The 20,567-nt window shown below is 33.6% G+C and overlaps 2 protein-coding genes and 1 pseudogene across 2 annotated transcripts; 2 read left to right on the top strand and 1 right to left on the bottom strand.

Moving 5' to 3' along the window:
- The first annotated feature begins 6,067 nt into the window (after nucleotides 1–6,067).
- LOC120174060 lies at nucleotides 6,068–8,828 on the top strand. Its single transcript, XM_039181037.1, has 5 exons — nucleotides 6,068–6,177; nucleotides 6,688–6,742; nucleotides 6,834–6,881; nucleotides 7,620–7,659; nucleotides 8,755–8,828. Exons 1-5 carry the CDS (start codon nucleotides 6,068–6,070, stop codon nucleotides 8,826–8,828), a joined length of 327 nt encoding a protein of 108 aa, XP_039036968.1.
- A 5,036-nt stretch (nucleotides 8,829–13,864) lies between these two features.
- LOC120174059 lies at nucleotides 13,865–14,531 on the bottom strand (annotated as a pseudogene).
- Nucleotides 14,532–18,883: 4,352 nt separating this feature from the next.
- LOC120174058 lies at nucleotides 18,884–20,342 on the top strand. The gene is made up of 3 exons (XM_039181036.1): nucleotides 18,884–18,979; nucleotides 19,167–19,752; nucleotides 19,903–20,342. Exons 1-3 carry the CDS (start codon nucleotides 18,884–18,886, stop codon nucleotides 20,340–20,342), a joined length of 1,122 nt encoding a protein of 373 aa, XP_039036967.1.
- Nucleotides 20,343–20,567: the final 225 nt, after the last annotated feature.

Below are 20,567 nucleotides of genomic sequence, written 5' to 3'. Positions count from 1 at the left end.
GCATGAGGGAATATGTGGTACCCATGCTAATGGGCATGCTATGGCTAGGCAGATTATGAGATTTGGGTATTATTAGTCAACTATAGAAACAGACTGTATCAATTATGTCCGAAAATGTCACAAGTGTCAGATTTATGGAGATAAAATACATACTCCTTCTCATCCGTTGCATGTAATGACAGCTCCGTGGCCATTCTCAATGTGGGGCATGGATGTTATTGGACAAATTTCGCCCAAAGCTTCAAATGGTCATCGCTTCATTCTGGTAGCCATAGATTATTTCACCAAGTGGGTAGAAGTAGCTTCTTACGCAAATGTTACCCAGTCTACATTATGCAAATTCTTAAAGAAGGAGATCATTTGTAGATAGGGTTTGCCCGAGAGGATTATCTCCGATAATGCGTTGAATTTAAACAATAAGATGATGGACTCGGTCTGTAAACAGTTCAAAATAAAGAATCATAATTCCACCACTTATCGCCCAAAGATGAATGGGGCAGTAGAGGCGGCTAATAAGAACATCAAAAGGCTCATAGAGAAGATGACTGAGACCTATAAAGATTGGCATGAGAAGTTGCCCTTTGCTCTGTTTGCTTATCGAACTTCAGTACGGACTTCAACTGGGGCAACTCCGTTTTCTTTGGTTTATGGGATGGAAGCTGTCTTACCTATTGAGGTGGAAATTCCCTCACTTCGGATTTTGTCAGAGGTAAAGCTTGATAAGGCAGAATGGGTCCAAGCTAGGTATGACCAGTTGAATTTGATTGAAGAAAAGAGATTGAAAGCTATTTGTCATGGTCAGATGTACCAAAAACGTATGATACGGGCACATGGTAAGAAAGTTCGCCTTCGAGAATTCCATGAGGGAGATTTGGTGCTTAAAAGGATTTTGCCTATTCAGAAGGATTTCAGAGGAAAATGGATGTCCAATTGGGAAGGACCTTATGTTGTCAAGAAGGCCTTTTCTGGGGGAGCTCTAGTCCTAACCGAAATGGACGGATCAGAATTACCATATCCAGTGAATTCCGACGCTGTTAAGAGATATTTCGCTTGAAGAAGAAATAAAAGAGAAAAGAAAAAATGAAAAAATGAAAAAATAATAATAATAAAAATGAGAAGAAGAAAAAGAATAAAAGAAAATTGAGAAAAAAGAAAAAAGAAAAATGATGGAAAAAAATGAAAAGAAAAAAGAAAAAATGGAAAATGGAAGAAAAAATGAAAGAGAAAAATAAAAAAATGAAAAAGAAAAAAAAAGAAAAGAAATAAAGGAGGGTTCAAGATGAAAATCCGCAAAGGGCGTCTTGAAACCAAAGGAGGTCTCAAGTTGAAAACCTGTAGAGGGCGACTTGAGTTTTAAATTCAGAATTCGTGCATGGTGGAGGTTCTGAATCAATTCTGGAAGTGGAAAGAGCTCCTGATATAGATAGTAACAATGACAGTTGGTGATCAGGGTTGAGACTAAAGATTAGTGAGTCTCGATTGAAATAACCAAGAGAAATTGAATGCACATGAGATTCAATACTGGTTTAGGGCATCTAATGATAGAGATTTGGGAGTTTAGAAGTAGCTTCATACTCTTAAGCATCACAATTTTGGAGATCCTTTTGACAGAAGCTACACTCAAGACTTTCTAACGGCGTGCCAGTTCAAAAGCATTTGCATTATTGATATTTGAAGATGCCTACTCTTTTGTTCTTTTGCTTTTCTCAGTTAAAAGTTTGCCATGTAGTTACTTAAAGATTCTCTGCATATATAAATAAAATGGGTGTCTTTTCTTGTTAATTTCCATTTTGCAAGCATCTTATTTTGAAAAGTTAAAACATATAGCTTAACTTGAAGTGCATGAGATCATTTTGTATTATTGTGCAAAAGGTTTTGGAAAATACAGGTATTCTGAAGCTGACAATGGTTGATACATGTAAGCTTGTGTGGCTACGGGAAACTAAAACCTTGGAGTTCATAGAAAATCTCAGCCATTAAAAGATGACCTAAGGAGATTGTCAATAATTAAGAGGTTGGTTATGGGTACCAATGGGTTTTCAGAAAGAAGGAAGTCAAGGTCCTGTTAAACCGAAGGATATGGTATTGAGATTGTTAACTGGGGTGAACTGGTCATATGTTCTGTGCCCAAGACGAAACCGAGTTCCATTGAGATCAAAAGGAGATAGAGTTCATTCGAAGATGGACACACATTGAATTGCATGGCCTTCGAAACAAGTCAAACTTAAGCCTTCACGAAAGAATTGTGAAGCAATTCAAACTTAAGACTTCACATAAGAGTGGTGAAGCAAATCATATATAAGCCTTCAGGAAAGAATAGTGAAGCAAATACGTTTGCTGAAGATTGTTCGAGTTCTATACTCTCTGAAGGAATAGAGAGCGGACCCGTTTTATGAAGATTGTTCAAGTTCTATACTCTCGGAAGGAATAGAGAACGAACCCGTTTTATGAAGATCGAGTTCTATACTCTTGAAGGAATAGAGCGCGAACACGTTTTATGAAGATTGTTTGAGTTCTATACTCCCTGAACGAATAGGGAGCAGACACATTTGTTGAAGATTGTTTGAGTCCTATACTCTCTGAAGGAATAGGGAGTGGACACGTTTATTGAAGATCGAGTCTTATACTCTCTGAAAGAATAAGGAGCGGACCCGTTTGTTGAAGATTATTCGAGTCTTATACTCCCTGAATGAATAGGGAGCAGACACGTTTGTTAAAGATTGTTTGAGTCTTATACTCCCTGAATGAATAGGGAGCAGACATGTTTGTTGAAGATTGTTTGAGTCTTATACTCCCTGAATGAATAGGGAGCAGACCCGTTATTTGAAGATTTTTCAAGTATCACTTCTCTTGAAGTAACAGTGGAATGGTTTAATCTTTTGAAGTTCTCATGACCGGACAAACTCGATCATCTTTTGATCTTTGCTCTATTCTCGTTACACAACAATGAGCAAAGAGGGGCAGCTGTAGATGCTCATTTTTATCCTAGTCTAGGTCGGAGCGGCCCCAAGCAAACCAATTACAGGCCCCATTCAAGCCCAATGGACAGCAGATATATGCACAAGAAGAGAGCAATTTGAGGGTTGGTTTTTAGTAGTTTTGGTTTTTAGGAAATAACCACCCATCATCAGTAAAAAGAGATTAACTACTGGAAACTATAGAGCATGGGTGGGGGCATTACACAAAAAAAAAAGGGGAGAGAGCAACAAAAAATAAAAAGGAGAACGATAGAAGAGAAGAACCGGAGAACACACAAGAAACGGACAGAGAACCAGAAACGAAGGGAAGCATTTCAGAAAATAAAGGACTAGGAGCCGAGGACCCTGTTAGATATCAACGACTTCATAGTGTAAAGGAATACAAAAGGAAAAAGTGGTGTAATTTCAGAATTAAAAAAAAAAACAGATAAAGCAATTAAAATACACACTTTACGAGGTATTTTTTCTTCCATTATTTTTGATTTCCATCTGTTTTTTTTTATGCTATTATTATTCAAACTGAAAATAGAGAGGCATTAGGAATTCACTTGGATTATTGATGTTAGTCTTAGTAAATAACACATTTTGAATCAAGCAGTCGAGAACGAGAAAGGAGAGAAATTAGCTTTGTTTTACCTAATTCTGCATCGAGTCTCATTGGGGAGGGGAGTCGAGTTTTGTTGTCCAGACTAAAGATTGTTCCTCTGGGGTCATCTGAGGTAAAGGAATCGAGAGAGAATTTACAAACAGACCTCATATGACCTGCCCGATTCTTCAAAAAAAAAAATGATCCATGTTAGAGTTTTCTTTCATATTCGGAAATTAAGCAGTACAAAATCAGAAGTTTCTAAATTATTTTTTACTTTCTTCGAAACCTCGAACAACCCATTTCTTACATTTTTTCTGAAGCCAAAACAGAGTATTAAGAAAGTGGGGGTCCTTTTACCTTAAGTATGGATGTCCATCATCGGAGTCAAACCCACTGTTGATGGTGGCCGGGCAAGCGTGAGGCAGTGGGGACTCTTGGTGGCGTTCATGTGAGCTTGAGAGAAAGGGGTTGGGAGTGGAAGGAAGCTATAGTGAAGGTTTAGGCTCGGTTCAGAGGTGAGAATGAGAAGGATGAGAGAGTAGAAGAGAAACGGCGATGGTGGTTCAAGGATGAAGGCCACGGGAGCCTTATGTTGTCTAGGGTTAGGGATAAATAAGGTTGGGAGAAAGAGATAGAGAAGATGAGAAGAACGACTGAATGGATGTTTAAGTTTAGTAAATTAACTTAGGTTTTTTCTTTTTTTACTTAGATTACATATTAAATTTTTGGGTAAATTAGATTTTGTCCTCTTAAGTTTAGTTTTTGCATTTCCGTTACTGTTGAAGTCTGTTTTCGAAATTTGACATTTTAAGTTTGTCCTGATTTTGTTATTTTGCAAATTTTGGTTTTAGTTAAAATTTTTGGATTATTTGAGCTATTGTTCATGGAGTTTTCTTCTAAATTCATTTTAGTCCCTAATCGAACGTTTTCATGTATTTAATTTTATCCCTTTATTTCACCTGCATTTAATTTCGGACCCAGTAGTATTATTATTTAACTTTTTTTAGACATTTGAACTCTAATTTTTTTCTTTTAGTCCTTAAACATTTAGGACTAGTATTTTAGGAAAATTACATAGAGATCATTTAATTTGGGTTATTTAGGTGTAGATCCCTTATTATGTGTGTTGTTTTATTTAAGTCCTTGGTTTAATTTTTGATTTGCATGTTTAATTTTATGTGTATTTAAATTTAGCCATTATTTATATATATATATTATATATATTAAATTTATAGTTTAGCATGTCATGTTTTCGTTTTTGTATTTAAGTCACATTGTATACATAATATGTTAATATGCATGGTTTATGATTTTAATTAAAATATGTATATATAATTTTTTGTATGTCACGTTGTATGATATTTTTAATTTTGTTTAATTAATTTTGACATGACATTTTTTTGCACGATTCGCATGGTAACCTCATTTGCATAACTCGACATATTACATAATCGGGACTAAGGGTAATACCCTTTTAATTTAAATTGTTTTAAGTGGGCAGTCATAACTGATTTGAGGTCCGCTTTTAATGATTTTAAAATAAAAGTGTATCCCGAAAGTGAAACAAAAAAAATTGATTCGTCACCTAAAATTTGGGAATGAGAGAAAAGGAAATGTTCGTTTATTTAAATATATCGAGAAAAGGTTGTTATATCTTTAAGATCTGGTCTCGATATTTGTAAATAATCGAACATTCTTTATCTTTCTAAAACGACTTGGTATTTTAATTTAATTGTTTGAGTGCTTTTGAATGTTTTTAAATTTACGTCATTGTTTATGGATCAAAAATCAAAATAAATTCGAATTTATAAAGTTCATTGCAAAGACGTTAATTAATCGACTAGGTATCGATTAAGGGCGTTGTGGGGGTGCTAATCCTTCCCCACACGTAACCGACTCCCGAACTCGGATTTTGGTAACGCATACCTCAATTTGTGATTTTAATTAAAATTAATTTTTATTTAAAATGACAAAGCATTTTTGGGTGCTCAATCACACCTTAATCAAAGATTGGTGGCGACTCTTCAAACCGTATTTTTCGATCGTAAAGGAAATTCAAAATTTTTCGGAACGAGGAGTCTTTTAAATCGCATTTGTTTTTAAATAAAAAATCAATTGAACAAAATAAGTTAAAAATTGATGTGGTTTTCAAAATCTCACATTTTTTCACATTTTGAGGGAATAATCGTTTCGACACTACGTCCATGGCAAACTTATTGTTCTATATAGATTACGTTCAGACTGACAATCTGTATCTGTTTTTACTTTTAAATAAAATGGGAAACAAAATCTTTAAGCGACTAACTTGAGAGTACCCATGTTGTAAGATGCTGGCCCAATGAGAGCAGGCTCAAACTTGGAATCGCCAATACAATTCTGATCTTACCAGAACAATATGAATGTCGAACTTTAACTTTGTATACAAATCTGTATGTTGGTTACATATTTGAGATGTTAACATTTGTTTCTGCTTCCGAGATTAGGTTTCCTATTTCCATTAATGTTTTGGTCAGCATTTCACTTATCGGTTTTGTCTCTGACTTACATACAGACACTGGAGCTTATTCAACAGGAAAAAATGAGCTTATCTTCCAGACTAATAGAAAAGAGGTATTTCAAAGTGATCTTATGGCAGTTTAATCAGCAGCTTGCATTGTGATGACTATGAAAACTGAAAACTGTCTTAAACTCTTAGGATGACACATAATTTGTTGATCAGCATGCTATCTATTATTATTTAATTTGTGGGCTTGTTTGTCCTTTTTCTGGAAAAAGGTCATATGTATTGACATGTTGATCAACATATGAGCAGTACTTAGTTGTGTTTGTGCTAAGGATTTGAAGAAGCTGTTTGACTGATATTAGTGTCAATGAACTGTGTATTTTTTTATGGATAACTGCAGTTATTGATTTAAGATGTTAGTTTTCTGGTGTCATATGGCAGGGTAGTCTATATCATATGTGCCTTCGGATATAGGTTTTGGGTTAAACCTTATCGATTGCTTATGTTCACATTCTTTTATATGCTTGATTTATCTTTCATAATTTGAATGATTGGTCTTGATTCATGGTTCATTGCACAACTTTGATGAATCCCTATCTTCTTTATTATGATTACAGTGCTTACTACTTCAAGGTGGTCGAGGATCTTTCCTCCAAATTGCAGCAACAACAGGTTTGAGTTCCATATTCCACTTCTAGGTTTCTGAGTTTCGCACTCACCTCTTCAACATGCAGTTGATGTTATCCTCTTCATTTGTGCGTAGGACTGGGTCATTTATCAGAAAGGAAGACAAATGGAAGAGCATGATTTGGTACTCTGCTAACCTTCTATGCTTTTCTTTGTTTAGGAATAAGAATCAATTAAGAAAGGAAGCAGAAAAGGGACAGGCAGAAAAGGGACAGGCAGTATAGGAAAAAGACACGATTCTTGTCTAACAGAACTGGTCTACTCAACTCTTTTTAATCTTGTACAAACTTTTTGAGCTTCTGACTTATATTGTTGAGTCCAACTTGACTGAATAAGTAATGAAACATGATATCATATGCGGTAATTCTTGACTTAGATTGGTTTTCTCAGGTTTTGTATAAGTTGTATCACTTCTGGTCTTGGGCATCTCCTTAAGCATGTATATTATATATAATGTTTGAATGCACATGTTTAATATGAAAAATCATGTAAAAGTTCAGTTCGTTTGTGCTAGGCGATCCACATGAAATTAGTTTAAATATCTTTTTTTGAGCTGATCTGGTTAATAAATTCCTAAGTTTGCTTTTGAGAATGGAAAAGAGAGCCTTATGCATCTACAATATTCAAGAATTACCTTATTTATAAATCAACCTTTATTGATGCCATAAGCTGCTCATTTTATTAATTTGTCATTTTGAATGATTTTTTCATCCGAGTAACCTCTTAAAGATCTGCTCCAGACAAGTTGCTAAGCTTTATCTTTCTAATTTTGACATAATTTTGCTAACTCGAGTTTTGTGTCACTTCTTGTTACTGTAATAATTTATTATTATTATTAAATTCTAATTATTAGCATCTTCAGGTCAACAAGAAACTTGATGAGAAAATGACTGAATCTGAAGGTTTGGCTTCAAAACTCATCTCCATATATTTTTTGAGGATGTTGACGAAAACGGGTAAAGAAAACAAAAGAACACGAGAATTTTACGAGGTTCGGCAATGTGCTTACGTCCTCGGTGCCTAGGCGGCGCTAGAAGTTTTTATTCAATGATATTTTAGGTCTAGGTTACATCTCTATTTATAATAGAAAACCCTGGTACATAATTACAAAATTAACCCTGTACCGTACCGCGGGGCTACGCCCCCGCACCCCCAACCCACATAATTCGTAACCCCACAACGAGACTTTCTTTGTAAGGACAATTGATGTTCGCTTCGCTCACTCCGCTCCATCTCCTGTCCTCTTTACTGGTATATTTATGAGCCATACCTAACAGAGGATTTCTTTTGTCTTTTTCCATTGTTATGTAGGTTATGCTTTCAAGTTTTCTTGTAAAAATATTTTTTTGTGGCTCTTATATTCACCTCTCTTTGATATCCCATTATGAATGGCTTCTTTCCTGCTATCTGTTATGATGACTTGCACCCTTCTAGAATTCAATTGGTGGCATATTATACACAATGCATAGTCTGCTCTATATATCATTAGACTCAGTCTAGGCAAGTTGGTGCCATATATTGGTTGGCAGAAAATCTTGCACTGATTAGCATAGTCACGCCAGAAAGAGCTGTTATCAAATGATGATATTCAGCAAGTACCCTTTAGATTTCTCATTACTTTTGGATACTCTAGAACATGATCTTATTATTTAAGGATTTCTTTTCCGTTATCAAGATCATATGGCTTCAGGACTGTTCATTATTCCTCTATGATGAAGTTATACTAGATTTATAGAAAGGAAGAAAGAGGTAATCAAAACTTAAAGAGTTTGTCAATGATACAAAATTTCCCTTTAATTTCGCATTATATAAAACCTATATGAAAATTCATGAATGTCAGAATGTCAGAATGTCTGAATAATATCTTAAATAGGATGCTAAGTATTTACTTTTACCAAACTGCTATGCTCTATTAGAAATTTTGGTGATTTGCAAAATTGATCTTTATACTGTGTCAAATGTCAATTATTTCATACCGTTTTGGGTTTACCTTGCAGGTAATCTTAATGTTGGAAACTCTATGCTTACGAATAATGAGGTAAATACCCTTACACCAACAACTGAGATTTAAGGAGTTGGTTTGTTCTAATTATTCCTCTAAACCAGGAAAATGAGGCAATGACCTGATTGTGAAGTTGGACTTAGAAATAGCCAAGCTAGATGGGATTGTACAAATGAAAGCCAAACTTGTGAGAGATAATTGCAAGGTTAGTAAAGAAACTTAAACGGCTGTTCCACTGGATGGGCTTAATCTTCATCAATTTATTCTTTTGTTTCCTAATATTGAGGGAAAATTAGAAAAAGGGAAAAAATCTTTTATGGCTGGATTTCAATTTATTTGAATTTTTATTTAATTAGGATTCAAATCAGAATCACCTTTTCACTTCTCTTTTTCCTTTTCCCACTGATTACGTACATGCTAATTCCTTGGAGCCTTGGACACGATTACATCACATGAACAAAACATGGAAAAAATATGATGTGAAATGAAAAATTAACCTAACATGAAAAAAATGCAGGAATGTGTCAAAATCTAGATATCATAAATATTAGCACATCGAAATTTATATAAATGTATAACACCTTAACCATGATTATGATAGGAAAATACAAGAACACTGCAGGAATACAGGAAGCAATTCCTTTTTGCTAAAGTGAACAAGTTATATTTAAGATATTTCATCACGGAGGAAAGCGAATATCTCCATCTGTCTAAAGTACTAAGTAGTTTGCTTTCTGTATTTACAAAGGAAGTTCAGTTTTGGGTGCCTTGTTTACAATTTTGATTGTTCTATTTTAAGCAAAAATATTTCTGGAGGTAGTTTTCCTACTGTTTGGCCTCTTTAGCATTCTGTTAGCCTCTTCCTCACCCTGATGAAAGGAGGTTTAAATAAAAAGAAAAATGCAAATAGAAAGAAATGCCAAAGAAGTTAACACATCTATGGTTTTCCGCTTTCAGATTAAGGAGTCTATTGAGCAAACAAAGCGCGGGGCAAACCGTTTAAAGGTGAATTGCTTACTGAAATTCGTACATGCAACTGTATGGTTGTTTACGAGCATGAAAGTTTATACAATTAATACTGGCAAATGGTTGATTGATTACCATGGATTCATCTCTGAAACAAGTTTATTAACCACTTGATGGTAACCATTTCCAGACTTTTACTTACATAATACAAAATAATATGATATGAAATGGGTGCATGCTTGATGCTTTTATGTATAGTCTATTTTATGTAGTTGATACTTTTCTGTTTTCAAATATTTTAAAGGGTGAATGAAAGTCCTTCAGGAAAATGTATATATAAACTGTTTTATTAAAAATATTATCTTAGAAATCTGTGACGGTTTTCTTGTATCCTTACAAAGTTTGTTTGTAACTGTAGCCAGAGCTGTGGGAAATAAGTATAATGACACTGGAAGAAGAATACGAAGCTCTTCTATCAGATAAAGATGGAGAAACTGAGTATCTTTGCTCACTGCAGAACCAGGTTGAACAAATAAAGGTAGATATATGTTTCAAATTATGCTTTCTGTTTCATGAAGTGGCCTTAAGATGTGATAATTCAGATGGTTGAATACAGAAACGAACGTAGGATTTCATGTAAGAGGGTGTGAACTCAAGAAGTTATATTAGAAATTTAGGAGATGCGGAATTTTTTAATTTCAGGCGTACGAAACTATATAATAAATAGAAAATATAAAAAAATGCATAAATTATATGAAAATTTAAAATTTTCATGGTTGACCGCACCCCAGCATCCCCTCAGTCCATCCCTGTTTAATGTTCCTACTTCCCACCACCCAGATTGTTCCCTTGCATGAGAAAATTGATGATTCCATCTCTGGCTTTTTTAACTCTAAACATATCCATCTTAAAAGTCTCAAAGACCATTTTTTTTTTACTTCCTTGCCCTTGCAAGATAATGAATAGGTGCGCGTCCATGTTTTACAGGGAATTTCTCTTGCGATTAAATGTGCCTGTGGAGAAGAATACATGTTGGATCTTCGTGACTGATCGGATAACTTCAAAAATGAAAAAGAGGTAATATCTGCTACAGGTAACGCATAACACAAAACTTATGGGCAAATATGGTAAAATGTGAATAGATGCTATGGTCGATGGTGTAAATTTTTTGTAGTTACCTGAGAATTATGTTAGACGACAGGCTTGAACCAAGGGATCATATACGGTAAATGCTGTAAATTTTACTGGAGATTGAAAATCAACACATTTCATTGCTTTCATCTTTTATTTATGGGAAATCTTGTTATCTCTTACCGTGCCAATGTTTGGCTCGGGCGCTGTATTACCAGTTACCCGCCTCGGTCATTATAGTCCTTGCATTTATATTAAAGTTTGAAGCTTTTTGTAAAATACATATTTTCTTAAATATTTTTTATATTTAAAGTTAAATTTATTTTTTTAATGCAACCAATGGATTTAATTGATTAAACCATTTATCTCATATCGGAAGGTCCCACTAGTAGAACCTCTAATCTGGCTTTTTAAACGTAAGTTCGAGTCTACAAGATCATGTCTTCCTCGTCCCTTCAAAGGTGGAAGATGACGTTACACACCGTATAAAGGCGGGATGGTTAAAGTGGAGGGCTGCTACTGGAGTTTTGTGTGACAAGAAGGTGCCTCTAAAACTTAAGGGAAATTTTTATAGAATGGCAATAGGACCAGCGCTGCTGTATAGATCAGAATGTTGGGCAATCAAGAAGGATCACGTAAGGAGGATGGAGGTCGCAAAAATGAGATTCTTCGATGTGCATGTGGTAGGACTCTGTGGGACATGACACCAAACTCTGCTATTAGGATGTCCTTAGGGGTGGTGCATGTATCCGAAAAATTGAGAGAGGGAAGACTACGGTGGTTTGAGCATGTCCGTAGGCGACAACCGTCGGATGCAGTCAAGAGGGTAGAGTCGATTACAGTTGACGGTGCCAGAAGGAGAGGACGACCAAGGCGGAAGTGGGAAGACTGCTTGAGATCTGATTTGAAGGATTTAGCCCTTCTGAGGACATGATCTCTGATAGGAAAGTATTGAGACTTAAGACCAGGGTAGCCGAGTAGTGCGGGTCACATCCATAGACTTTTTTTTTTACGTCTCTGTCATTGGAATTTATGAAGACTTAGAACTAGTGTAGCGGAGTAGTGTTGTCTTAGTTTAGGTTTTAACCCATTTGACTTTATTTCTTCTCGTTGCTTGCTATCGTTGACTTTCTGTGTACCCTTCTTGTAATGTTTCATCTTTTTAAATTTTGTCGGGTCTTACGTTTCTGTTTATATGCAAAGATTTTTTTCGCAAGGAATCATTTACAGGGATTACTTCCCATTACAGACGCGCATATAAAGACTGCATATGAAGACTGTTTCAACTATGTATTTATATATACATACATTGCATTTTATCTTTATTTTTAATTTTCTGACTGTCGGAGGTCTTCCACGGAAGCTGCTCTCAACCTGGCGTTGGGGGCAGCCTACTACCCTATCTCCTTTACCCCATTGCATATGGAATAGGGTTTTGTTGTTGTTGTTGTATTATCTTAAAAGAATTATTAAATTTAATTTAATATCTTAATAGGAGAAGAAATTATTTTTACGTACTTGGTTTTCGAAGATAAAAAATTAAAATTTTGGATCTATTTTTTTACTTCTAGATTGACCACTGTTATTGTATGAGAATGAACTATTTTTTTAAATTAAACGTTAATATCATTCAATTTTTTTTTAAAAAAATTATATATAACATTTAGTTTTAATTGCATTTTAAACACCCCTTACAAAAAAATAATGATGATGTTGTCATCATATGATAAAGTTACGCCATGTTTAAAAATAATAAAAAAATATAATGCTAGTAGTTTTATTATTTTTTAATAATAATAATTAAAATGTAACGTTAGTTATAATTTTAAAAGATAGTTAGATGACAAACGAAATAAAAGTGATAGTTAGAATACTAAATGTATAATTTATCCAACATTCATGATGAATTTTTTTAATTACATTATATTTTGAACAAAGGAATTAAATTATATAATTTTTGAACAATAGAATAAAATTATATTCCTTTTTTATTAATCTATGATACTTACAAGTGATATTATTTGTTCTAAAAACTCTCTATTATTTAATAATAAACAATTTAATATCCTGCTATATTTAATCTTAGGACCTCTAAAACAACAATCATTATCTTAAACAACAACGTAACTGAAAACTATTTCCCAAATAACAACCCAATCTACATAAACCAAGAAAAAAAGGTATTGGTTAGTTGCACTTCAATAATTGTAAAAGAAAGTTTCTTTTTTTATTAAATTGAAAAGAAAGTCACACTCAAATAACAACCCAATCTACACAAAATATTACCCAATTATATTTAAGGTTTATTTTTTTCCTATTTTACTCACAGTACTTTTAATTTTTCTAATTTACTTACTGAACTTTCGAATTGTTCATATTTTGATCTTTCTGAATTATTTTATTATTATTTTCATATGATGTGACATTTTTATTATTTAATATAAAATAATTAACAATATACAATAAAACAGAATGTTGCCGCCGTACACCATCACTGGCCGTCGTCAACCACCGGAGATGGCGGTCTTTCGATCCCAAATTTCAAGGGTTGCTTCGCCTCGATACTTTGAGTCTAAATCTGACCTCCATTTTTTCGAAACTTGCTCCGAAATCCACGAATTAGAGATGAAAAGTGAGAAAACCGAAATATTTCAATCGAGATTTATGGGGTTTGGGACATTTTTTGATTAAATAACTATTAGATTCGAACTCAGGGTTTGAGACGAACTGACTCATGAAATTTGAGATCGAATGACTACCATCTACGGTGGTTGAAGGTGACGTCCGACCACCTTCTATTTTTATTTTATATTTTCAATTACTATTTTATATTAAATAATAATAAAAATATTATGTCATACCAAAATAATAATAAAAAAATTGAAATAGGAGCCATTCTAAAATTTAGTGAATAAATTAAAAAAATAAAAATAGGATGAGTAAATCCTTGCATTTATTATTACATTTATATAATATTTTTTCTAAGTGACATTTTCTTAGAAAAAAGCTCATAAGCTGACCTTAGTTGATTTCCATACGAAATTTTTTAGGTCCTCCATTACCAAAGCGGAGTCTTCCAATTCAGGGACACCATAGAAAGACTGAAAAGCATTGGGATACTCTTCTTTCCCACATTTCTTCAACCCCTCGTAGTACCTTATTTGCCAATCATTCAACGGATCAACTCCTCCGACCACCACATTGCAAGCCGGATGGTCCCGGTCCGATCCTTCAGGCAAAAACATCTTCCACAACTGGTCCGATCCTTTCACTGTCAACACTAGCCCGTCGGCAAATCTTGTCTCTGAATCCGTTCTTTCTTCCCCACCAAAGAACGGTTGTATTTCCATCAACCGTATCAACCCCACGTTCCTCAACTTGAACTCGCACGCTTTCACCGCCACGTTTCCCCGCCACGTTGCCACCGGCACTGTCCCCAGTGATGAAACATTGGTTTAAGTTTGCGTTCGGGGGGAGGTTTATATTTCCGAAGTCGGTATTCGCATTATCGTCGATGAACTTCACGACGACGAATCTTTTGTCGTATTGACATGGATATTTATGCTCCGGGGTTAACCTGTAGTTGACGGAAATAATGACCGGGGATATATATATATATATATATATATGATAAGTGTACAATGCACGTACCGGTATAAATTTATAAATAGTCATTAAATTATTATAAAATTTATTTTTTATCATTCAACTTTTTAAAAATTATAAAATAAATATTAAATTTTAGATTCCATTAAAAAGAATATTGACATTGACTCTCGTTAAGGGCAAATGTGACATATTCAATTAATAAAAAAACTTATTTACTCCATCAATTGTGACTAAAATTTTGTTTTTGAGTTTTTTTTTAACAATTTTAAGTAATAATTCAAAAAATAGAATTTTTTAAATATATGGATTATTAAAATTTATTTTTGAAATTATAAATATTTTTTTAAAGTTATATTTAACACTATTAAAAAAAGTTAAAGAATTGAATCACATTGTTTAATAAAAAATGGTTTCATTTTTATAACTAAAGTTATTGGATTTCAAAAATTATAAATTTTCAAATATAATCATAATTTTTAAAATAATAATTCTAAATTTTATGAATTAAAAGATTAATTACAAAGTTGTAATTTTTAAAAAATAGTTTTATGATTTTAAAAATGAATATATATATAATTGATTTTTTAGAATTATTATCTCAAAATATTGAAAAATATCAAAAATGAAATTTAGTTTATAATTGAGGGTTGAATGAGATATTTTTTTAATTAATTTAACATGTTAAGTTATCCCTTTAACGATAACTAAAGATGTGATATTTATTTTGTAATACAGTTGAGGGACTGATTGAATGACATATTATATAACTTTTAAAAGTTAAATGTTCAAAATGAATATTTTAATATAATTTAATAACCATTTAAAAATTTTACCTTCAAAATTAGTGGTACATTTCGATACATATTTTCCTATATATATATATAAACATCCCTGCGTGTGCAAACATAATTGGTTACGTAGGGATGCAGATATATATAAATGCAACTAATTGGTTTGTACTTTGCTATATTATTTATTCATGTATAAATTTAGGATAAATTGTACGCTTATTCACTGAACTTTACTCTCTCATTTTTTACTCACCGTACTTTTAATTTTTTCAATTTACTCACTGAACTTTAGACATTTAACTTTTTTGGTCACTTGATTGTTTACTCAGTAACGGGGTGCTTATGTGGCTTATTTTAATAATAAAATATACCATGCTTATTCACTGAACTTTACTCTCTCATATTTTACTCACCGTACTTTTAATTTTTTCAATTTACTTACTGAACTTTAGACATTGAACTTTTTTTGTCACTTGATTGTTTACTCAGTAACGGGGTGCTTATGTGGCTTATTTTAATAATAAAATATACCACGTTTACTCACTGAACTTTATCATCTCTCTTATTTCACTCATTGTACTTTTATTTTTTTTGAATTTTAATTTATCGTATTAGAAATTTAACGGTCGAGTGACCAAAAAACTTGAGTGAGCAAATTTTAAAAATTGAAAGTACAGTGAGTGAAATAGGAGAGAAAGTAAAGTTCAGTGAGTAAGCGTGTAATTTACCCATAAATATATGGATAAACTATGTATCCAATTATTCTATTATTCTTATAATTTTGTTGAGTGAATCAACTATTTTTTTCAACTATATCTAAAGTTATATTTGATCACCCATTATTAAAAAATTAATGGTAATACTGACGTATTATTATAATAAATGTCATATAAAAAAAATTATAATATCAACGGTTTTATTTATTTTTTAACGAAGATGATCATAACATAATTTAAGTATGATTTAAAAATATTGAGTATTCAAAACGGACAACAAGAATAATTAAATACATAATTTATCTTTGTTGACAGTTGTTTTCGTCCAGGCTCAAAATTGACCCGAAGGCCCAGTTACAAAACAAACCCTGAACCCATATTACAACCAAACCCGATTCAGGCCCAAATTTAAACCGTGCAGCCCAACAAGCCCGAATGCTACTAGGGTTTCCCACTTGCATCTCCAGCGCCGCACAGATCTCCAATGTTTGATCTGGAGAGATCGAACGATCCCAAGTGTAACCAACAGGAACCCTAAGATTCTCATTACACCTTAGGGCTATTCCGACCGCCGCCATAGAAGTGATGATGACCTCGTCACCGTCGCCTCTAACCAGCAGCTGCCACGTCCTCGCTGGATCCGCGAGATCTGGGTGCATTTAATGCACCCAGTCCCTCCACCGCACATCTCACAACACCTAGGGTGAGTCACCACCGTAGCTCCGGTGACTCACCGGAGTTCAGTCTTTTAACCAGTCCAAAGAATGACTCAAAGAACCCTATAAATAGGGACCAACCTATGAAGAAGAAAAAAAAACAAGAAATGAAGAACAAACACCAAGTACACAACAACCAAACCAACCAAATATTGAGAAGAGAGTAAAGGAAGCCTTACCGTTGTCAGAAGCTACTACGCGCCTCCACGCGCCACTGGAGAAGATGAAACACCGAATGTATAAATCTCATATTTTCTTCGATTAGGGCTTTTTAGGGTAAATAACTTTTTATTTAGGCTTTAGGGGAAGAGAGAAACATTTTAGGATAGTTTGGTACTTTTTGGCCACCGTGGGTGGTGGCCGGCAGCAGTGGTTAACGACGGCATACGGCTGCCGACCGGGGACGAATTCCCTCTAGTGAGGGAATTCTAGAGAGATACGAGAGCTTCTCTCTCTAAAGAGAGAAACAAATGAGGGAAATGAGGCTTTAAGCCTCTTCAGGCATAATGAGGCCTATTTATACCTCTCCCCGAATAACGTCGTTTTGAGGAGGGGCATGTGTGTAATTCTGGATAGGGAAAATTGTACCCGTGATCCTGTAATTTTGAAATCATTCAATTTAGTCACTGAAAGCATGTTTTATGCATTTTAATTTTGTCTTTTAATTTGATTTATGTTTTGATCACTACTGCATATATATATACTTTAGGATAAATATCATATTTAGTCCTTAATATCTTTAATAATTTACATTTCGAGCTATATAATAATTTAGGGTAAAATACATTATTAGTACACTATTTTAATATTATTTCGAATTATGGTGATTAATATTAATATTTTAATCATTAATTATTATTATAGGATTAATTACTATTAGTATTTATATTTTAGTTATTAACATACATAATTTATAATTTAATTTATGTGATTATAATATTCAATATTATAATAGGATTTTCAATATTTCTCTTAAATATTATTATGTAGTTATATATTTTAAATTATTTGTAAATTAAAAGTAAATACAAATTTACTAATTTATTGTAAAGACAAATTAATTAATAAACACTGGTACAATTTTTGGGCATTGTAGGGGTGTTAATCCTTCCCCATACGTAACTGACTCCCGAACTCATTTTTTTGGTAAGCAGACCCCGTGTTGTATTATTTAAATATTATTCTTAGGAATTTTATTAGAATAATATAACATTTTGGTGACCAATCTCACCACATTAAAAGATTGGTAGCGACTCTACAACTTAGTTTTTCATCTGATTCAAGGAAGATAAACACTCACTTTTTCGAGACTAGTTACACTTAGGTGTACTATTTGCACTCTTCGTCACCTGCCAGAGAAACGTCTCTACAACTTGGCGACTCTGCTGGGGAGTTTTTAAAAGAGAGTCAAGCCACCAGTTTATTAATAATTGTCTTTGCAATTAAATTTTAAATTTGTTTTTTTATCCCTTAATTATTTTATTAATAATACTAACTTTAGTTTTTTTTTATGTGTACAGATTTAATTTTGGGTATTTAGAATAAAATAGTAGGGTGTACATTATTTATTTTATTTCTTTTTATGCTTTTCCTCACCCAATGTGCACTGCATTCATGACATGAGCTAAAACCCCGCACTTATCCTATCTAGTTCGAATGATAAACTACTCCCTCTTGTGGTTTTCACCTCTGTATGGGATAAGGGACCATTCCTTGAGCTCAAACCTTATGTTCCTCGTGGGGTTTTCACCTCTGTATGGACATAAGGAAGTGTGTTCCTTCGAATTGAACTTAATCTGAAAGTCTGTAATGGACCCGAATTGAGGGATTGGTAGTCCAAAGAGACACCAACAAAGGACAATTCATCGACCCTTTTACCTTAGAGCCAAAACCAAATATATAGTAAACTTAGAACTTGAGTCTAGTCAGAACCTAACCCCAAATAAATCTCGTAAGGTTAGCACACAAGGAAAAACATGTTAAATCTTTTAATTTATTTAGTATTATTTTTTAAATAAATGCATGTGAACTAGAAATCATGTGGTTAGGTTTGTTGTTCTAAATAAATCATGAAACTAGATGGCATGAAGTTAGGATTTATTCATTATTCTTGATTAATTTAATGCTTCATTTCATTCTGCATTTTCATATCATGGTGTTGATTCATGACTGATTTCATATAGAAAGCTGGAAAAATGGAACAAAGAGTCCAACATGAAGTAGAAGACAACACAGTTGTTTTAAGATGGTCTAGCAATCTCAACTTATCAAAGGAAATAGCTTATCATCAGGTACATGTTAGACTTGATCAGATATACACATATCAATGTACTCCAAAAAATCTGGGTGAATTGAAAGAAATAGGGAAAGTGGGAAATGACTGACAAACAACTATTATACCAACTATATGGTGACATTACCTATCTTTTAGACATCCCTATTGACCGACATTTGTTCAGAGCTTTAGTACAATTTTAGAACCCTGCCTACAGTTGTTTCACCTTTGGCAAAGTAGATTTGACATATACTATAGAAGAGTATCGAGCTCTTATTTGCTGTCCGAGATCATATGAAGACAGGGTATATATCAAACCACCTAATACTGCTTCTTTTAAGAAAAAAGTGCTCTTATTAACCGGAATGAGTAGAGAGTGGGCTACAAGAGACATAAAAAAGAAGGGTGATAGTGAATGTATCACTTGGACTTCTTTGAAAGAAGTGATCTACCGCCATCCAGAAAAAAGAAAGATGATTGATATGTTGGCTTTAGGTATATATGGATTAGACATTTTTCCAAAGATCCTGAGGCATGTAGATATATCGACTGTAGACCTGTTTGAAAGATTGAACAAGAATGCATATCCGGCTCCTGCTATATTAGCCGAAACATTTCATTCCTTGAATTCCTGCAGACATGAAGGAGAGGGACGTTTTATAGGTTGTGCACCTGTGTTGTTGGTATGGATTCTGAATCATTTTAAGCACGAGGAAAGAACACCTGGTCGAGTAGTTTTGGAAGATTTTTCAACTCTACAAGATTTCCTTTCTCGAAAATGGACCGGAGGTTACGATGAAGAAAAAAGGATGAACATCTTTCAAATTCTTAAAGACAATGACATGTTATGGCGAGCCTCATGGAATACTTCTTCAAATATACTATATAAGTGTGGATAGCATGATTGGGTTCCTTTGCCTGACATTTGGGGTTCTGTAGGATATGCACATCTGATGGTTTCCAGACAATATGAATCAAGACAATTTATTCCTGGGACATCGGGTTTATCTAAATCAGAGTTTGCATTTAGAAGTGATCAGTACAAGGAAAAGATCAGAAAGGTTGATGAGGTTTGGAAATGGATTCATCGAGTAAATTTATTCACTTTTAGTCAAAAGCTTTCACAAGAATACGAGCAATGGAGAGTTAGCCGAGTTAACGACAACATTCCAATGGTTAATTTCGAGAATGTTCAACCTATCAAAGAACATTTGAGAATTATACCATCTTCATTAGAATTATCAAAGCAAGACTTTGAGATTGAAAGAAAGCAATTAAAAATAACACTGCAAAAGCTGGAAGAGGAATCGTACCATAAAGAAATCGAAATAGACACCCATAAAGGACGAGCAGATCAAGTTAGCAAGGTTGAAAAATAGCTCAGGGTAGACTTTGGCGATCTCCAGTCATCTTATCAGTAGATGGTAAAGACTGAAATTGCTGAAGGATCAAGTAAACAAGCATCAATGGGTTTGAAAAGAAAAGATGAAGAGGAGCTCAAACAAATCAAACACCATGCCAAGATACTTTCCAAAGAAAATGAGGCATTAGAGCAACGGTTGTTGGAAAATCAAGCCCAAAACCAGAAACTAAAAGGCAAGATT

This window comes from Hibiscus syriacus, unplaced genomic scaffold (genome assembly GCF_006381635.1).
Source record: "Hibiscus syriacus cultivar Baekdansim isolate YM2019G1 unplaced genomic scaffold, ASM638163v2 tig00112000_pilon, whole genome shotgun sequence".
NCBI lineage: Eukaryota > Viridiplantae > Streptophyta > Magnoliopsida > Malvales > Malvaceae > Hibiscus > Hibiscus syriacus.
Note: the sequence above shows the minus strand (reverse complement) of the source record. Positions and strands in the feature narration are given on the sequence as shown.

Coding starts and splice junctions, on each gene's coding strand:
- LOC120174060 (XM_039181037.1), top strand. CDS start 6,068: ATGTTTTGGTCAGCATTTCACTTATCGGTTTTGTCTCTGACTTACATA. Junction 6,178..6,687: donor TCCAGACTAATAGAAAAGAG/GTATTTCAAAGT, acceptor TTATGATTACAG/TGCTTACTACTTCAAGGTGG. Junction 6,743..6,833: donor CCAAATTGCAGCAACAACAG/GTTTGAGTTCCA, acceptor ATTTGTGCGTAG/GACTGGGTCATTTATCAGAA.
- LOC120174058 (XM_039181036.1), top strand. CDS start 18,884: ATGGAACAAAGAGTCCAACATGAAGTAGAAGACAACACAGTTGTTTTA. Junction 18,980..19,166: donor AGGAAATAGCTTATCATCAG/GTACATGTTAGA, acceptor GTACAATTTTAG/AACCCTGCCTACAGTTGTTT. Junction 19,753..19,902: donor TTCTCGAAAATGGACCGGAG/GTTACGATGAAG, acceptor GGGGTTCTGTAG/GATATGCACATCTGATGGTT.